Below are 14,622 nucleotides of genomic sequence, written 5' to 3'. Positions count from 1 at the left end.
GTAGCATGTTTTTTTGTCACTCTGCCACAAGCAACTTGCCAACCAACCAGATAAGACTAGAAACTGTTCAAACAAAACCACAGCACTTCTGTTTCCTTCTCATCCTCTCTGTAAAGCGCACTCAGTGAAACCCAGACTGCACTCACAGTCAGAGTAAATGCATCACTGAACTGTGGTCCTCCCATGGATCAAACACAACCACAAGAAGGCTTTCCACCAGAGGGAAGTATTGAAACACCCAGATGAGAACAGTGACAGCAGAAGTCTTGGCATTTTTCTCCAGATGTATTTTTCTCCGATTGCAAACAAAGGTATTAACGGTGGTGCCAGAAGAAGTGGTTCAGCTGTACACAAACTTCTGTGTTATCCATGTGGGGATTTAGGAAACACGAAAGTGTGAGGAATTTAATCCCCTACATGTAAAAACCACTTCTCTCAACCTGCTCGCTCATGATGGTTGGACTCAATGGTCTGAGAGGTGTTTTACAACCAAAACAATCATTGGAACAGGCTCCCCAGGGAGGTGGTGGAGTCCCCATCCCTGGAGGTGTTCAGAAAATGTGTGGACATGGCACCTTGGGACGTGGTTTGATGGCCATGGTGGTCTTAGGCTGACAGTTGGACTTGATCTTAGAGGTCCTTTCCCACCAAAACAATTCTGTGATCCATCTGCTTGAAGGCCAGGCTGAACTTCTGCTACCATGGCACAGCTGAACAATAAGAACACCGTGAGCAGGCCAGGCTGACCTTCTGCTGAACAATAAGTACACCATGAACAGGCTTTTCAGAGCCATACAAAGGAGCAAAGCACTTGGACCCTACTGAATTCCAGTGGATGCTGGACATGGGAGTTTTCCCTTCTCGTGGAGCTGACAGCCTTCCCTTCCCATCTCCAGCTACACTTGAGGAAGACAAAGGTTTATCTGGGGTAACCTCACACTTAACAAGCAGGCTGGAGAACAGCACTCATTTATTCAAGGGGATTACCTAAATAATTCAATGATCTCAGCACTATTTCTGAGAGCACTTCCCTCCCACACATTCCACCTTCTCAACAAAATCTTTGTATAGCCACACTGGAAGCTGACAGCACATAACCAGTTTTTAGGTGCTGAATGATAACTATCTGCTCTGTAAATAAGCCTCCACCTCCCTTCCAAGCTGAACCCTCCACCTGAAATCCATGCTAGGAATGGGAAAGTCAAGAGGATTTCAGCCCTTGACTACCCTCCCATGAAGTTTTAAGACTAGAATTGGAACAACAGGAGCCTGTTTCCCAAACTCCCTGTTCATAAACCCTTGATAGGTTTGAGTGTTTTCTTTCTTATTTTTCCACTAGGAAAGAAAATAAAAACCTCACTCAATTCCTTTTTTTTTTTTTTTTTTTTTGCTCCTTTTGTCTTGTTCTCTCTTCAAGAGCAGTTTGAGGAACTCCAAACCCAGGTGTGGAGAGCAATACCCAGCAGTCACCACACGAGTGTGCTGCAAACTGAGACTCTGAGATTTCTGAGCTTTGACCTTGGGCTGGTTTGGATGGGAACGCTTTTCAGTCACCTCTTTTGCACACAAGTGGAAGAGCTTTGACAGGACGTGGGACAAGTGAAAACATGCAAGTGCAGAATTATCAGAGAGGGCACTCTGATGTGCCAGCAGCACTGTTCCCCTGTAGCAAACCTTTTAACATGCTCAGGGGCAAAAATAAACCAAAAAAGGAAAATCTTAGTCAAAAATGAAGCCAAAAAAACCCCATAACAACCAAAAAAAAAAAAAAAAACCACAAACCCAAATCTACAGCACTTGAAGTGGTTTCACACAAGTTCTTCCAGTGAGGAAGGAGTTCAGTGGCAGCAGCAATGTCTCCCACAAAACTCTACAGTTGTAAGAGTTTCAAATCCTTCATTTTCCACAGGAAATGTTGGGATTATCTATCTTTTTCTTTGGGATCTGTAGATCTTAGCTTTGTATTTCATGACAGCTAGATATAGGATGCTGATTCCCAAGATAAAAATTCATCTGTCCTGAAGTCAGGACATCCTTCTGCAACTTAAGAGAGTATCACCCAACAACTTTAAGCAGGAATTTGCCCTAAAAATATCTATCATACAATGGTTTGGGTTGGCAGGGACCATAAGCAGAGCCACCTCCTGCTAGACCAGGTTGCTCAAGGCCCCATCCAGCCTAGCTTTGAATACTTCCAGGCTTGGAGCTTCCACAGCTTCTGACACAGATTAGGTATATCAGAAACAAATGAGATTATCAAGAACATCAGCAGTGATTCTTCACACAAAGGGTCCTCTTAGAAAGAAAATTAAATCCATTGTTTTTCAGACTATGACAAGGTTCTGTTTGTCCACACAATCTTCCAGAAAAGATCTTCTGGAAGAATCTAACCAACTTGCATTATCTACACCAAGAAACAAACAAAACCCCTAATGATCTAAACCCATCTTCAGACTTCAGGATGAAAATTCTTTGCTTTGAAAGACAAACCAACACTTAATGCTTTGTGTTGGATGATTTGGCACAGAGCAGGGTGGTGCTGGAAACCCCAGGCAGAAGTGTTTTCCACCAGTTAGACTCCACAAGAAGTGCCTTTGGTCCTTCTAGAAGACACACACTTTTCTTTTCCAGCTATTTGTGAAAGGAAAACAGTGCTGAGAGGAGGCAGCCAGGCTGCAGCTCCCTTAGCCCTGCCCAAGAGCCTCCTCCACCTACCTTGTCCACTTTTCTCTCCCTGTAGAAGCTGTGGTGGCTCCTCAGAGTAGAGGCCAAGGAAAAGTCTGTTCCTTCTGGTCTGTCTGAACTCTGCTTGGTCCACTCTTTCCTAGAAGCCTGTTAAAAGGAAGTTATGGATGTTGTTACATGTACACAGACAGAAAAGGTCCTCCTGAGATCAAAACCAGAGAAGGTCCAAAGGGGAAAAACACAAAATAGAAAACCATTAGAGCCATGAAGGTCCAGCTGGCCATGCCTCAAAGCATTAACATGTCCCTCTACTAAGGGCATCACTTGCACTGCACCAAAGTCAGCATCTGCTGTTTTATGGACAAATGAAGGTCATTCACCCAAGGAAAAAGAAAAAAAAAAAAAGTCATAATTTGCTTCTCTCAAGAAAAAATAAAACTAAAAACAAAAAACAAGCCATAAAAAGATCACTGGTGGCAGCTCATGAAAGAAACCCAAATTATGTGGACAGGCTGGAGAGCTGAGAGCAACTTCATGAAATTCAATAAGGACACGTGTAGGGTCCTGCCCTTTGGAGAAAAGAACCCCTAAACCAGTACCAGTGCTGGAAAGTAGCTCCAAAGAGAAGGACCTAGGAGTGATGGTGGACAACAAGTTCACCATGACCCAACAATGTACCCTCTTAGCCAAGAAGGCCAATGGTCTCATGGGGGACATGACAAGAAGAGTGTGGCCAGCAGGTCAAGGGAGGTTTTCCTCCTCCTGTGCTTTGCCCTGGTGAGGCCGTGTCTGGAGTACTGGGTCTGCAGTTCAAGAGGGACAGGGAACTACTGGAAAGAGTCCAGTGGAGTCTCCAAAGACGCTGAGGGGCCTGGTGCATCTCTGTGAGGAGCAAAGGCTGAGAGCCCTGGGGCTGTTGAGCCTGGAGAAGAGCAGCCTGAGAGGGGATCTGATCAGTGCTCAGCAAGAGCTAAAGGGCCCACTCTAGCAAAAGGATAAGGCCAGACTCTTGTCAGTGTGCCCAGCAACAGCACAAGGGGCAATGGGCACAAACTGGAAGCTCCACCATGCTGGGATTCTGTGATGCTTCTTTTCAAGCCATTATCCAATTGCAGAGTTCACCGTTTCACATCCTAGGTTGGCAGCATTAACAAAATATGGACTTGTTTCAAATTCTCCATGGAAACACCAATAAATATTTATACACCTGAAAGAAAAATTTGGTCATCTAGGACCAAATTCCTCCAGATAACAGAACCCAGAGGGAAATGAGTTCTGTTGCACTCTGCAGATCTGCTCACTGCTGCAAAGCCAACAAAGACACACAACAAAAGCTTCTTCTCACTTCCCTGAATCACTGAATTCTAGAGGCTGGAAAAGACCTCTGAGATCATCAAGTCCAGCCTATGACCTTACACCACGACATCAGCTAAACCATGCCACCAAGTGCCACAACCAACCTTTTCTTCAAGACCTCCAGTGATGGCAACTCTACCATCTCCCTGGGCAGTCCATTCCAGTGCCTACTCAGCCTTTCTGTGAGGAAGTGCTTCCTAATATCTAACCTAAACCTCCCCTGGCACAGCTTCACACCAAGCCCTCTCATCCTGTCACTAGTTGCAGGAAGCAATTCATCCTGTCACTAATTACAGGAAGCAATTAAGACACCAGTTGGCAAGAGAATCATGGAATCAGAGTGGCTCGAGTTGGAAGAGACCTTAAAGATCACCTAGTTCCAACCCCATGCCACGGGCAGGGACACCTCCCACTAGACCAAGGTGCTCAAGACCCCATCCAACCTGGCCTTGAACACCTCCAGGGAAGGGGGCATCCCTGGGCAACCTGTTCCACCACCCTCACTGTAAAGAAGGTTACCTTTTTGTCCTCATGGAAGAAGGTCTCTGAGGGAGGGGACACCTTGTGCTTCCACCCGCTGTCCGCGCTCTCCGGCGGCAGGCTCTGCCTGCAGCGGTACAGATCCTTCCTTCCCCTCACCTCTTGCACGAGCAGCAGGTTGCCTTTTCCTTGGTGGATTTTCTCCGAGTAGGACCGCCTCAAATCCGTGGGAGCACCTCCTAAAGCAGCTGTGTAGCTCCTCCAGTCAGTTTTACCCTTTGGATCGGGAGAGTCGCTCTCAGAGGTTGTCTTCTTCACGTTGTCTTTGCTCCTCATCACAGAGCTCTTCGCCGCGTTTTTGCTCCGGTCGCCTTCTGGAGACACCTCCAAAACCTGTTCTTTTGTGACCAGCTTCTTCTGGGAGTGGCCATCATCTGTCTTTATGGACAACTTGGAAGCAAAATTAACTTCCCACCTGTGCTCTGTGCCAACCAGCTTGACAGGCTGGACCTTCTCAATCACAAACTTTGAGCTTTGAGTCCTAGGCGTCAGGTTCACCTCTTCACCCTCATCAACGATGAAAGTCTTCTTGCGAGTGAACTCCACAGGGGAATTTATAAGCTTCTCTGGAGAAAAGCTGCTGGGATTTCCCCAGTAAGGAGGGCTGAACTTTCTGTCTTTGCACTTCTGTTTCTCAAATTCTGGGCTACACGATTCCAGCTTCTCTTTGCTCTTTTCAGTCACAATTAACTTCTCGGGTCTGTGGGGCTCTCCCGCACAATCACCTTGCTTGCTAGTAACAGAAGAGTGATCTGAGCCCTTCCACTCTTTCCAGCTGTAGGATGAACTCGTCCTATCTGACACATTCCTTTTGTTCTTTGATTTCTCCCAACTCAGTGAACTGTGCTCTCCAGAGAGCTTGTCTTGAACGCTGCTGGCCTTCACCGATTCCTCTTTATACTCTGCCATAAGCGCGTCGATATCAAGAATTTGGGATCTGTATCCATCCTCAGCCTTCCTCCCAGATAAATCACAACTACGTTCACTCCTTTTCTGGGGGCCCAGTTCAGTGTCTTTATGTGACTGTGCAAAACGTGGAGGGGATCTGGGCTCATGATAAGAGGAGACTCTTCTTCTGCTACTTTTGAGGTCACTTGGAGTTGTACTTTCCAGATCCTGCTTCAACAGGAAAGCATCAACATCTATAATGCTCTCTTTAGAATGATCCAGACCTCTTTCATGATGCTGTTGGTTATCTTTCCTAGGCATGTGGAAACTACCAAATGCAAGGCTTTTGGAAGAAACATCATCTCTCTCATCTTCTTTAACCCGATCCTTGCTAAAATGCACTTCCCTGGAGTCTTCTCTGCAGTTTGAATTTGTCACATTTTTAGCTGGTTGCTGCAACAAAGCTTTGGACCTCCCAGGAAAAACAGGGTCCAGGTTAACTGTTGCTCCCTCACTTGAGCCTGAGTTCATTTCACTTGCACTTAGAGCACCAGCACAGCTTTTCTCTTTCTTGGTACTAGGGGGCTGATAAGTCACTGCATAATAAGTTGCCTTTGGCTCAAAGGCAGAGCTCTGTTTTTTCAAGCCATCATCAGGACTTCCAAGAAGGGTTTGGGTTGCCTCATTGCCTTCCAGCCCTTCTTTGCCTTTTTTGCTTCTCTTTTTCACTGAGCTTTCATCCAGCTGCAGTGAATCTGTCTGGCTCATCCTCCTGAGGTTTTCAGAAGCGAGCCAGACAACTTCTTCTGTCTTGACAGAATCCTGAGGCAAGGTCCTCCTCCTCCACCTCTCAGAAATCTTCAAGTCAGAAACACTACTTCTGCTTCTCCTGAGTTTTTCTTCTGGATCCATTACTCTGTTTTTTTGATGGGCTGGTCTATCTAAGCTAAAGTCTTGCTCTTTGTGATTTAACTCCAGACTTTTCCTTAAACTAAAGGTCCTGGATTCCTCTTTATTGATGAGCAGAACTTTTGGATCAGGATGGTGGCTACTGGGAGATTTACAGAACTGCCCACTTGAGAGCACTGCAGAAGACTGGGCCACATGTTTATTCACACTTGTTGAAATAATTTCCCAGTCCAAGTTGGTTCTGAACTCAGAGCTCTCTGTCCCACCTGGCTTAAAACTCCTTTTCTCAGAAGAGCATTCCATCATGTTAGACGTCTCTCGTTTCTCCATGGAAGAGACATCATCCTGATCACTTTTCATTTCAGAAGGGACTTTGCTCCCATTCTCATTCACCCCCAAACATTTGCTTTTGCTTGTGGGATGAGGTGTTTTCTCAGCTACTGCCAAGTGACCAGGTTCAGTCCTATCAGAGTCTTTCTTCTGCCCAGGTAAAGTGCATTCACTGGAGAACAAATCCTTAGGTTCTCTCAACACAGACTTGCTCATAAGCACCTTTGTGCCTCCAGCTCCTGAAATAACATTTTCCTCCCTCAAGTAGAGGGTTTTACTACTCACTCTACCTGACTGACCATCATGGAGAACATCCTCATCCAGTTTGCTCTCTCTCACAGATGATTTCCTGGTTCTGAGAGTCATGGCCTTTTTCTCAGGAGCTATTGTAAGGGCTTCACTCAGAGCTCTTTCACCACACGTCTGAAAGATTTCGTACCTGGGCTCAATTCTCTGGCAAACGACGGAGTCTTCAGCATTTTTCATTGTGGGCTTTTCACTTTTCTCAGCCAAAGATTTTTCCGTGAGAATTCCCGAAGTCATTTTCTTGTCTTCACTTGAACAAGTCAGGTTTCCCCTTTTTTCTGCATCAGTATGTTTGGATGACTCGGATTGCTGGTGATGCTCCTTCTTTATACTAGTGCTTTCCTCCACATCTCCCATCCAGGACCACCTGGTGTGGCCCAAAGTCACCACTTCAGGCTTCACCTCCAGCTCATTGTTGGTTTTCAGTGCAGAATCAGTCCCAGGCTGAGCAGCAGCAACGTTGTGCCTCTGAACATTGTGGTCAAACATGGTGGCTCGGACGGTTTTAACGCAGGGTTTTTCCGTCAGGGGGCTTGGTTTTAGTTTTTTTTCCAGGTTGCTTGTGAATGAGGCAGAATTTTCACCCTGCTGAGGAAAATGCTGCCCATCCCCAAGGAAGCTTCCTCTCCTCTCTATGGGATCAGGTTTATTTGTGATCTTTAACACCTGCCGGCCTTTCCACGGGTTGCCAGCAGGGTGTGCTTCAGTGACATCTGCGCCAGGTGCCAGCTTGATCTCCTTACTCTGGAAAGAGAGAAAAATCCAACAGTTAGGATAATTTTATCTAAAAGATGTGCAATGGAGTTCACTTGAAGCCTTACTTGCTCCTACTCTGTGCAACAGCCTGCACAAGTTAAACTGACCCACCTTCTCTGAACACAACACCCACCGAGATCAAGGTCACCTAAGCAAACGAGCAGCTCCAGCTCCTGAATCTTGATTACAACATAGAAGCAGTCAGGGTTGGAAGGGACCACAAGGACCATCTAGTTCCAACCCCCCTGCCATGGGGGCCTCACACAGAGCCTCATCCAGCCTGGCCTTAAACAGGGCCATGGGGCCTCAACCACCTCCCTGGACAACCCATTCCAGGCTCTCACCACTCTCATGGGGAAGAACTTCTTCCTCACATCCAGCCTGAATCTCCCCACTTCCAGCTTTATTCTATTCCCCCTAGTCCTATCACTACCTGATAGCCTAAAAAGTCCCTCCCCAGCTTTCTTGTAGCCCCCTTCAGATACTGGAAGACCACAATAAGGTCACTTTGGAGCCCTCTTTTCTCCAGACTGACCAGCCCCAACTCTCTCAGTTTGTCCTCATAGCAGAGCAGCTCCAGCCCTCTGATCATCCTGGTGGCCTTCTCTGGACACCTTCCAGCAATTCCATATCCCTCTTGCAATAGGGGCTCCAGAACTGGATGCAGTACTCCAGGTGGGGTCTCACCAGAGCTGAGTAGAGGCAGGGAATCACCTCCCTTGACCTGTTGGCCACAATTCTCTTGATGCAGCCCAGGATCTGGTTGGCTTTCATAATTCTCTCCTAGCTGAGTTTTAGTACAAAGAAGGAAAATTAGATGAAGCATTGAGTAGCTGTGGAACAGCAGAGATATTCAAGGTGAGGCTCGACAGGGTCTAGCTGAGGATGCCTCTGCTGACTGCAGAGGGGGTTGGACCAGATTGACCTTTGGAGGTCCCTTCCAACCCAGACCCTTCTATGGTTCTATGATTGATACTGGCGAGGCTGCATCTGGAATATTGTGTCCAGTTCTGGGCCCTTCAATTCAAGAAGGGCCTCAGGGAACTGCTTGAAAGTGTCCAGCTCAGAGTCACAAAGATACTGCAGGGAGTGGAACATCTCCCTTGTGAGGAAAGGCTGAGGGAGCTGGGGCTCTTTAGCTTGGAGAAGAGGAGCCTGAGGGGTAACCTCATTCATGTTTATAAAGACCTGAAGGGCAGTGTCAGGAGGACAGAGCCAGGCTCTGCTCAGTGATGTCCAACAACAGGACAAGGGGCAATGGGTGCAAGCCGGAGCAGAGGAGGTTCCACATGAATGTAAGGAAAAAGATTTTCACTGTGAGGGTGACAGAGCACTGGAACAGGCTGCCCAGAGAGCTTCTGGACAGACTCTCCCTCACTGCAGACATTCAAAACCTGCCTGGGTGTGTTCCTGTGTGACCTGCTCTAAGACACCCTGCTCTGGCAAGGAGATTGGACTAGATGATCTTCAAAGGTCCCTTCAAACCCCTAATGTTTTGTGTTTCTGTGATACATGAAATATGCCCAACTGTGAGCTGCTGAGCTCAGATCCCACAAGGCAGTTGAATCTGCAGTGAGCTCACTCACATCCTACTCCAGAGGAGGCAACAGATGCAAAAAAACCAGCACAAAACTTCTGTAGGTTCACAACCCCCAGCTTCCACAGACTCCCTGATGAACATTTAATGTTGCAGGCTCTAGAGAAATTCCAAGCCCAAAAGCAGAGCACAGAGCAGCACCACGGGGGTGTAGGCACCTTCAGAGGAAGGCTTAACTCCCAGGAGAATCTAAATATACTGCATTTTGTCAAAATGGTCTTTCCCACTAGAGCTAACCAGTTACATGGTCAATAACTGGAAGGAACATGAAAACCTGGGTAAATAGCACAGTTGGAGCTCTTAAGAAGGTCAAGGCTGAGCTGAAGTAAAGAGAGAAAGCAAGAATTGGGTTTTATTGCCAGCTCTTCACTGTTATCTACCTGCAGGGAATGGAAGCAGCCTCCCAAAAGCTGTTATTTTTCCTAACACTGGTTGAAAAAGCCCAGCATGCAAAAAAAAAAAAAAAAAAAAAAAAACAACAAAAAAAACAATCCACACCAGCAAAAGATTAGTCCTTGGTCCTACAAGAGTTCAATCTTTCTTCAAACCCTTTCAACAAGAGTTTTATTACTTAAAACCTGAAATTTATTTAAGATTCTCTTAAAAAAAAAAAAAAAAAAAAACAACTGAAGAATGTCAGAAAATAAATACTAAATATTTTTTTTTTTGACCAAAGATTTCAAATCTGTGCTGTGTTCTTCAAGGAAATCCAAGGAATTTTTTATTTTATTTTTTTTTATATAATCCTATTTCACTGACTCATTCTGAAAACAGCACTGCCATTAGGGAAAGATCTTGTTTAAAACAAACACATCTTCTTTCAAAGGATATTAAAACTACCAAAGCTTGGTAGCTAGCTGCTAATTTCCATACCACATAGTCTTACCTTCAGCCTAGGCAGGAAACAAGCACAGCCATGAGAACTCCTAAAAAAAATACCTTTAAAACTACACTAAAATCTCCAACATTAAGAAGAAGTTTCAGCAGAAAAGTTTTGCAACACCAAAGAGTTGCTTGGAAACAGAGAGACTCTTAAAACTTTTGTAGCAAAATAAAGAACCACAAACTGGTTTGGGTTGGAAAAGAGCTTTGAAGATCCTCCAGCCCAACCTTTCAGACTTTGAGAGTCACACTTCAGCATCCAAATTTCTATGTCAAATGTTACTGAGGAGATGGAGAGGAGATCTACAACATGTATTTGATGAAGAGTTGTGAGCTAGATGTAGAAATGCTCCAACTTAGAGAAAATAAAGGCAAATCACACACTGGTTTGGGATGGAAGAGACCTTTAAGGGTCTTCAAGTCCAGCCTTCAGAGTTTCTGTGTCACACTTCAGTGTCCAAATTTCTAGGTTAAATGTTATTTAGGAGACAGACAGACCTGGAGCACCTCTCCTGTGGAAACAGAGAGAGTTGAGGCTGTTCAGGCTGGAGAAGAGAAGGCTCTCAGGAGACCTCGTTGTGGCCTTCCAGGATCTGAAGGGGGCTACAAGAAAGCTGGGGAGGGACTTTTTAGGGTGTCAGGGAGTGATAGGACTAGGGGGAATGGAATAAAGCTGGAAGTGGGGAGATTCAGACTGGATGTTAGGAAGAAATTCTTCACCATGAGGGTGGTGAGACACTGGCACAGGTTGCCCAGGGAGGTGGTGGAAGCCTCATCCCTGGAGGTTTTTAAAGCCAGGCTGGATGTGGCTCTAAGCAACCTGATCTAGTGTGAGGTGTCCCTGCCCATGGCAGGGAGGTTGGGATTGGATGATCCTTGAGGTCCCTTCCAGCCCTGACAATTCTATGATTCTGTGAACATGTATTTGATGAGGAGTTGTGAGCCAGATGTAGAAATGCTCTAAGTCAGAGAAAATAAAGGCAAATCACACACTGGTTTGGGTTGGAAGAGACCTTTAAGGGTCTTCTAGTCCAACCTTCAAACTTTATAATACTTCAGTGTCCAAATTTCTAGGTTAAATGTTATGTAGGAGATGGACATGAGACCTACAACAAGTTGTGAGCTAGATGTAGAAATGCTCTAACCCAGAGGAAAAAAAAAGCTAATCACTGCACAAACAGCCACAGCCATTTCACTGTGGGGGTTCAGGCATTAAAAGTCCCTTTAAAATAGGATACAAAATATTTTTCTTTCTCTGCCACCACACTGCCTATTTGACTTCAAGAGATGACACTGCCCTACGTTCCAGGCATGTCCTAAAGATAGCCTCACACAGGTAAACCTCTTAGGATTATGTCACTCTTAATTCTCTCCAGACCCAGGTTGAAGGCCCAGATTGATCATGACACACAGGATGCCAACCTTGCTGGAGACCACATCACCTGCTGCTGGTTTCTTACTTTTTGCTTTTCTTGCATTTCACTGGTGGAGTCATTCCTGGTCTCAGCAGATTTCTCAGGCTTTGCTTCACTGCTTGACGTTGGACTTGAAAACCTGAGAGAAGAGACTTCTGTTACTCCTTTTAGTCCAGTTAGGTAGCAGGAATGCTTCCTACTAAAGCAGGCTGGCAGCAAAGATCCAATAAATTGCATTTCTTAAGGAAAAATATCAGTATTTCATAATCATAGAATTGTTTGGGTTGGAAAAGACCTTTAAGATCAAGTCCAACCATCAATCTAAGATCACCATAACCATTAAACCACAAAGTGCCATGGCCACACATTTCTTGAGCATCTCCAGCGATGGGGACTCCACCACCTCCCTGGGCAGCCTGTTCCAATCCCTGACCACTCTTGCAGCAAAGACATTTTTCCTCATCCCTCAACCTAAACCTCCCCTGGCACAATTTCAGGCCATTTCCTCTCGTTATATCACCTGATACTAGGCAGAAGAGACCAACCCCCAACTCACTCCAACCTCCTTTCAGGGTGTTGTAGAGAGCAATGAGGTCTCTTCTCAGCCTCCTCTTCTCCAGACTAAACCACCCCAGCTCCCTCAAACTGCTCCTCATAAGACTTGTTCTCACAGGGAACCACATGCTCAAAAGAGGCATAGATCAGTGTATGATTAATCTCCTCTCATTCTACCACTAGGGAGAAGAGACCAAACCCCACCTCTCTGCAACCTCCTTTCAGGGAGTTGTAGAGAGCAATGAGATCTCCCCTCAGGCTCCTATTTCTCCAGGCTGAATGACCTCAGGTCCCTCAGCTCCTCCTCACCAGCCCTGTTCTCCAGACCTGCTCCAGCATCTCAGTGTCCTTCTCAGAGCGAAGGACCCAAACCTAAACCCAGGCAACGTCTCAAGAACAAGAGCATAAAGAATCATTACACTAAGTGGAACCCACATGGTTAGTTCTTTCACTGCACAAGTTCTACTGAATGAAGCTAAGAGGATTCAAGAGAATTTCTCAGCAACCTACATTTTGGTTAAGTCTGCAGAAAGCGGCCGTGCCTGAAGTGACCTGCGGAGGTTTCCTGGCTTCACGTCAGCGGCTTCTGTCGTCAGCTCTTTGATTCTCTGCTGGATGGTCACACATCTGTTCTCCTTCTCAGCAGCTGATGGGAGAAGCTCTGCATCCACTGGGGCACTGGGATTTTCTGAAGTAAACAGACTAATGTGTTTTTTGACACTGCCTCTCAGCACGTTACTCTCTTTTTCTGAGGAAGCTGCAGGGCTTTCAGAGCCCAGAAGCAAAAAAGTTTCCTTTTGCTCTGCTCTTTCTCCCCCCTTAGTAGTTCTACTCTCACCAGCGCTTTCCTGGCTTCTTTCAGACCCAAACAAGTCAGTTGTTACTTCTGGCTTTGTCTCACTTTGCTCACTTTTAGATTTAAGCTTTGTTTCCCAGGTGTATTTTCCGTGATTTAGGATGCCTACCTCCTGGCTGCTGCACTTCAAACTGGTTTTAGAAGAACTGCTTTTAGCCAACTCCGTTTCCTCACTTTTTGGCCCTGTTTCAGACTGATCGTGAGAGCCCACATCAGTCAAAGAAATGGCTGCTACGTTCTCCTTGCTCTCGTGAGGGGAAGAAGGCTTCTTGCAAGAAGGAGGATCCTTCTGTTCAAACTTAGCTGTGAGGTCCATGGACAACGGTCTTGGTTTTCTAGCCCAGGATTTGTCTGCAGGAGATTTTTCCTCGGGAGCCTCCATGGCGCGGTGCTTTTGATCTCGCAAGGATTCCAGAAAAATAGCAGAAACCGGTCTGTGTTTTGGCCTTTGCTGCACATCAGCAGAGAAATCAACCTTACTGCTGCCATTGTTCACACCCTCGTTGGTTTTCTCCCCTGGGTGAAGCTCGGGAGCATCTTTTTTCTCACTGGTTTTGAGGGAGTTCCAAGTGACCGGCCTAAGGCTGGAGCAAAACGATACCTGCCTGTGAAGAGACCCTTCAGGACTCTTGGAGATGTCAGAGGGTTTCTCCAGCCTCGTGGTGCACTGAAGCTCCTTTGTGTGCACAGAACTAAACACCTTGCAGTCCTCAGCAGCCCTTTTCCCTTGGGCCAGGCTGACCTTGGACTGCTCTGTGCCTGCTGCCTCGAATAGAATGACAGTGTTGGCAGTGGGACCAGTGTAGAAAGTCACATTGGTGACCATTTCCCCACCAGCCTTATTCTCGCTTTCAATCGCTCTCTGGTCTACCAAAGGAGGAACGTTTCCACTCAATCCCTTGGCAGAGGATGTTTCTTCAGGGGCCTTTCTAAGCAGACTGCTTGATCTGAAAGCTGGGACGGGAGGTTTGACGTTTGCAAAAGCATCTGAAGGTTTCTCTTTAGAGAAAGGCTTTGGGAAAAGCCTTGGCCTGGACCCTAGTGATGGCATGGTTGCAGACCTCAAAGCACTCCCAAACTTCTGGTTCTCTTCAAGAGCCAGTGATGCTGAGGCCTCCTTTGTCTTGTTGCTGGCATCTGAAAGCACGCTGACATACACACGCTGTGGTTTCTCCTGGCTCCTGAGCTCGTTTAAGTCAGGCACTGTCGTCAAAGACGCCAAAGCAGAATTGATTTCCACTCTTGTTGCCATAGCTGTGATTACACATTCAGCAGAACTGCAAAAGCCCGACCAGGGAAAAGGCTCTGCAAAGAAAGGAAAGAAAAAAATGCAAATATTGATGTACAGGCAGCATGAGCACCAACCAACATCCTTCCAATCTGAATTCACACAGCAGCTCAGCTGAGACTAAGGTGCCTTTCAGATATGCTGTTTACAGAGTGGATCATAATGAAAGACAGACTGATCCTCTTCCTCCTCCTCTAAAACCCCACCATTATTCACTGGCTAGGCTAAACAACCAAAAACTACAACCCAAAAACCTGCA

General features: G+C 46.2%; 1 protein-coding gene across 1 annotated transcript in view; it reads right to left on the bottom strand.

Moving 5' to 3' along the window:
* KIAA1671 (KIAA1671 ortholog) overlaps positions 1 to 14,327 on the bottom strand; it is a 74,935-nt gene extending 60,608 nt beyond the window's left edge. The window contains exons 1-5 of the mRNA XM_054392602.1: positions 12,730 to 14,327; positions 11,710 to 11,803; positions 7,363 to 7,749; positions 4,561 to 6,930; positions 2,716 to 2,832 (exon numbers count right to left, since the gene is read on the bottom strand). Of these exons, the coding sequence (XP_054248577.1) occupies positions 2,716 to 2,832; positions 4,561 to 6,930; positions 7,363 to 7,749; positions 11,710 to 11,803; positions 12,730 to 14,327 (4,566 nt within the window). The remainder of the gene's footprint in view (positions 1 to 2,715; positions 2,833 to 4,560; positions 6,931 to 7,362; positions 7,750 to 11,709; positions 11,804 to 12,729) is intronic.
* Positions 14,328 to 14,622: the final 295 nt, after the last annotated feature.

This window comes from Indicator indicator, chromosome 26, assembly GCF_027791375.1.
Source record: "Indicator indicator isolate 239-I01 chromosome 26, UM_Iind_1.1, whole genome shotgun sequence".
Classification (NCBI taxonomy): domain Eukaryota; kingdom Metazoa; phylum Chordata; class Aves; order Piciformes; family Indicatoridae; genus Indicator; species Indicator indicator.
The sequence above is the reverse complement of the archived record's forward strand: the minus strand, read 5'-3'. Positions and strand labels throughout refer to the sequence as shown.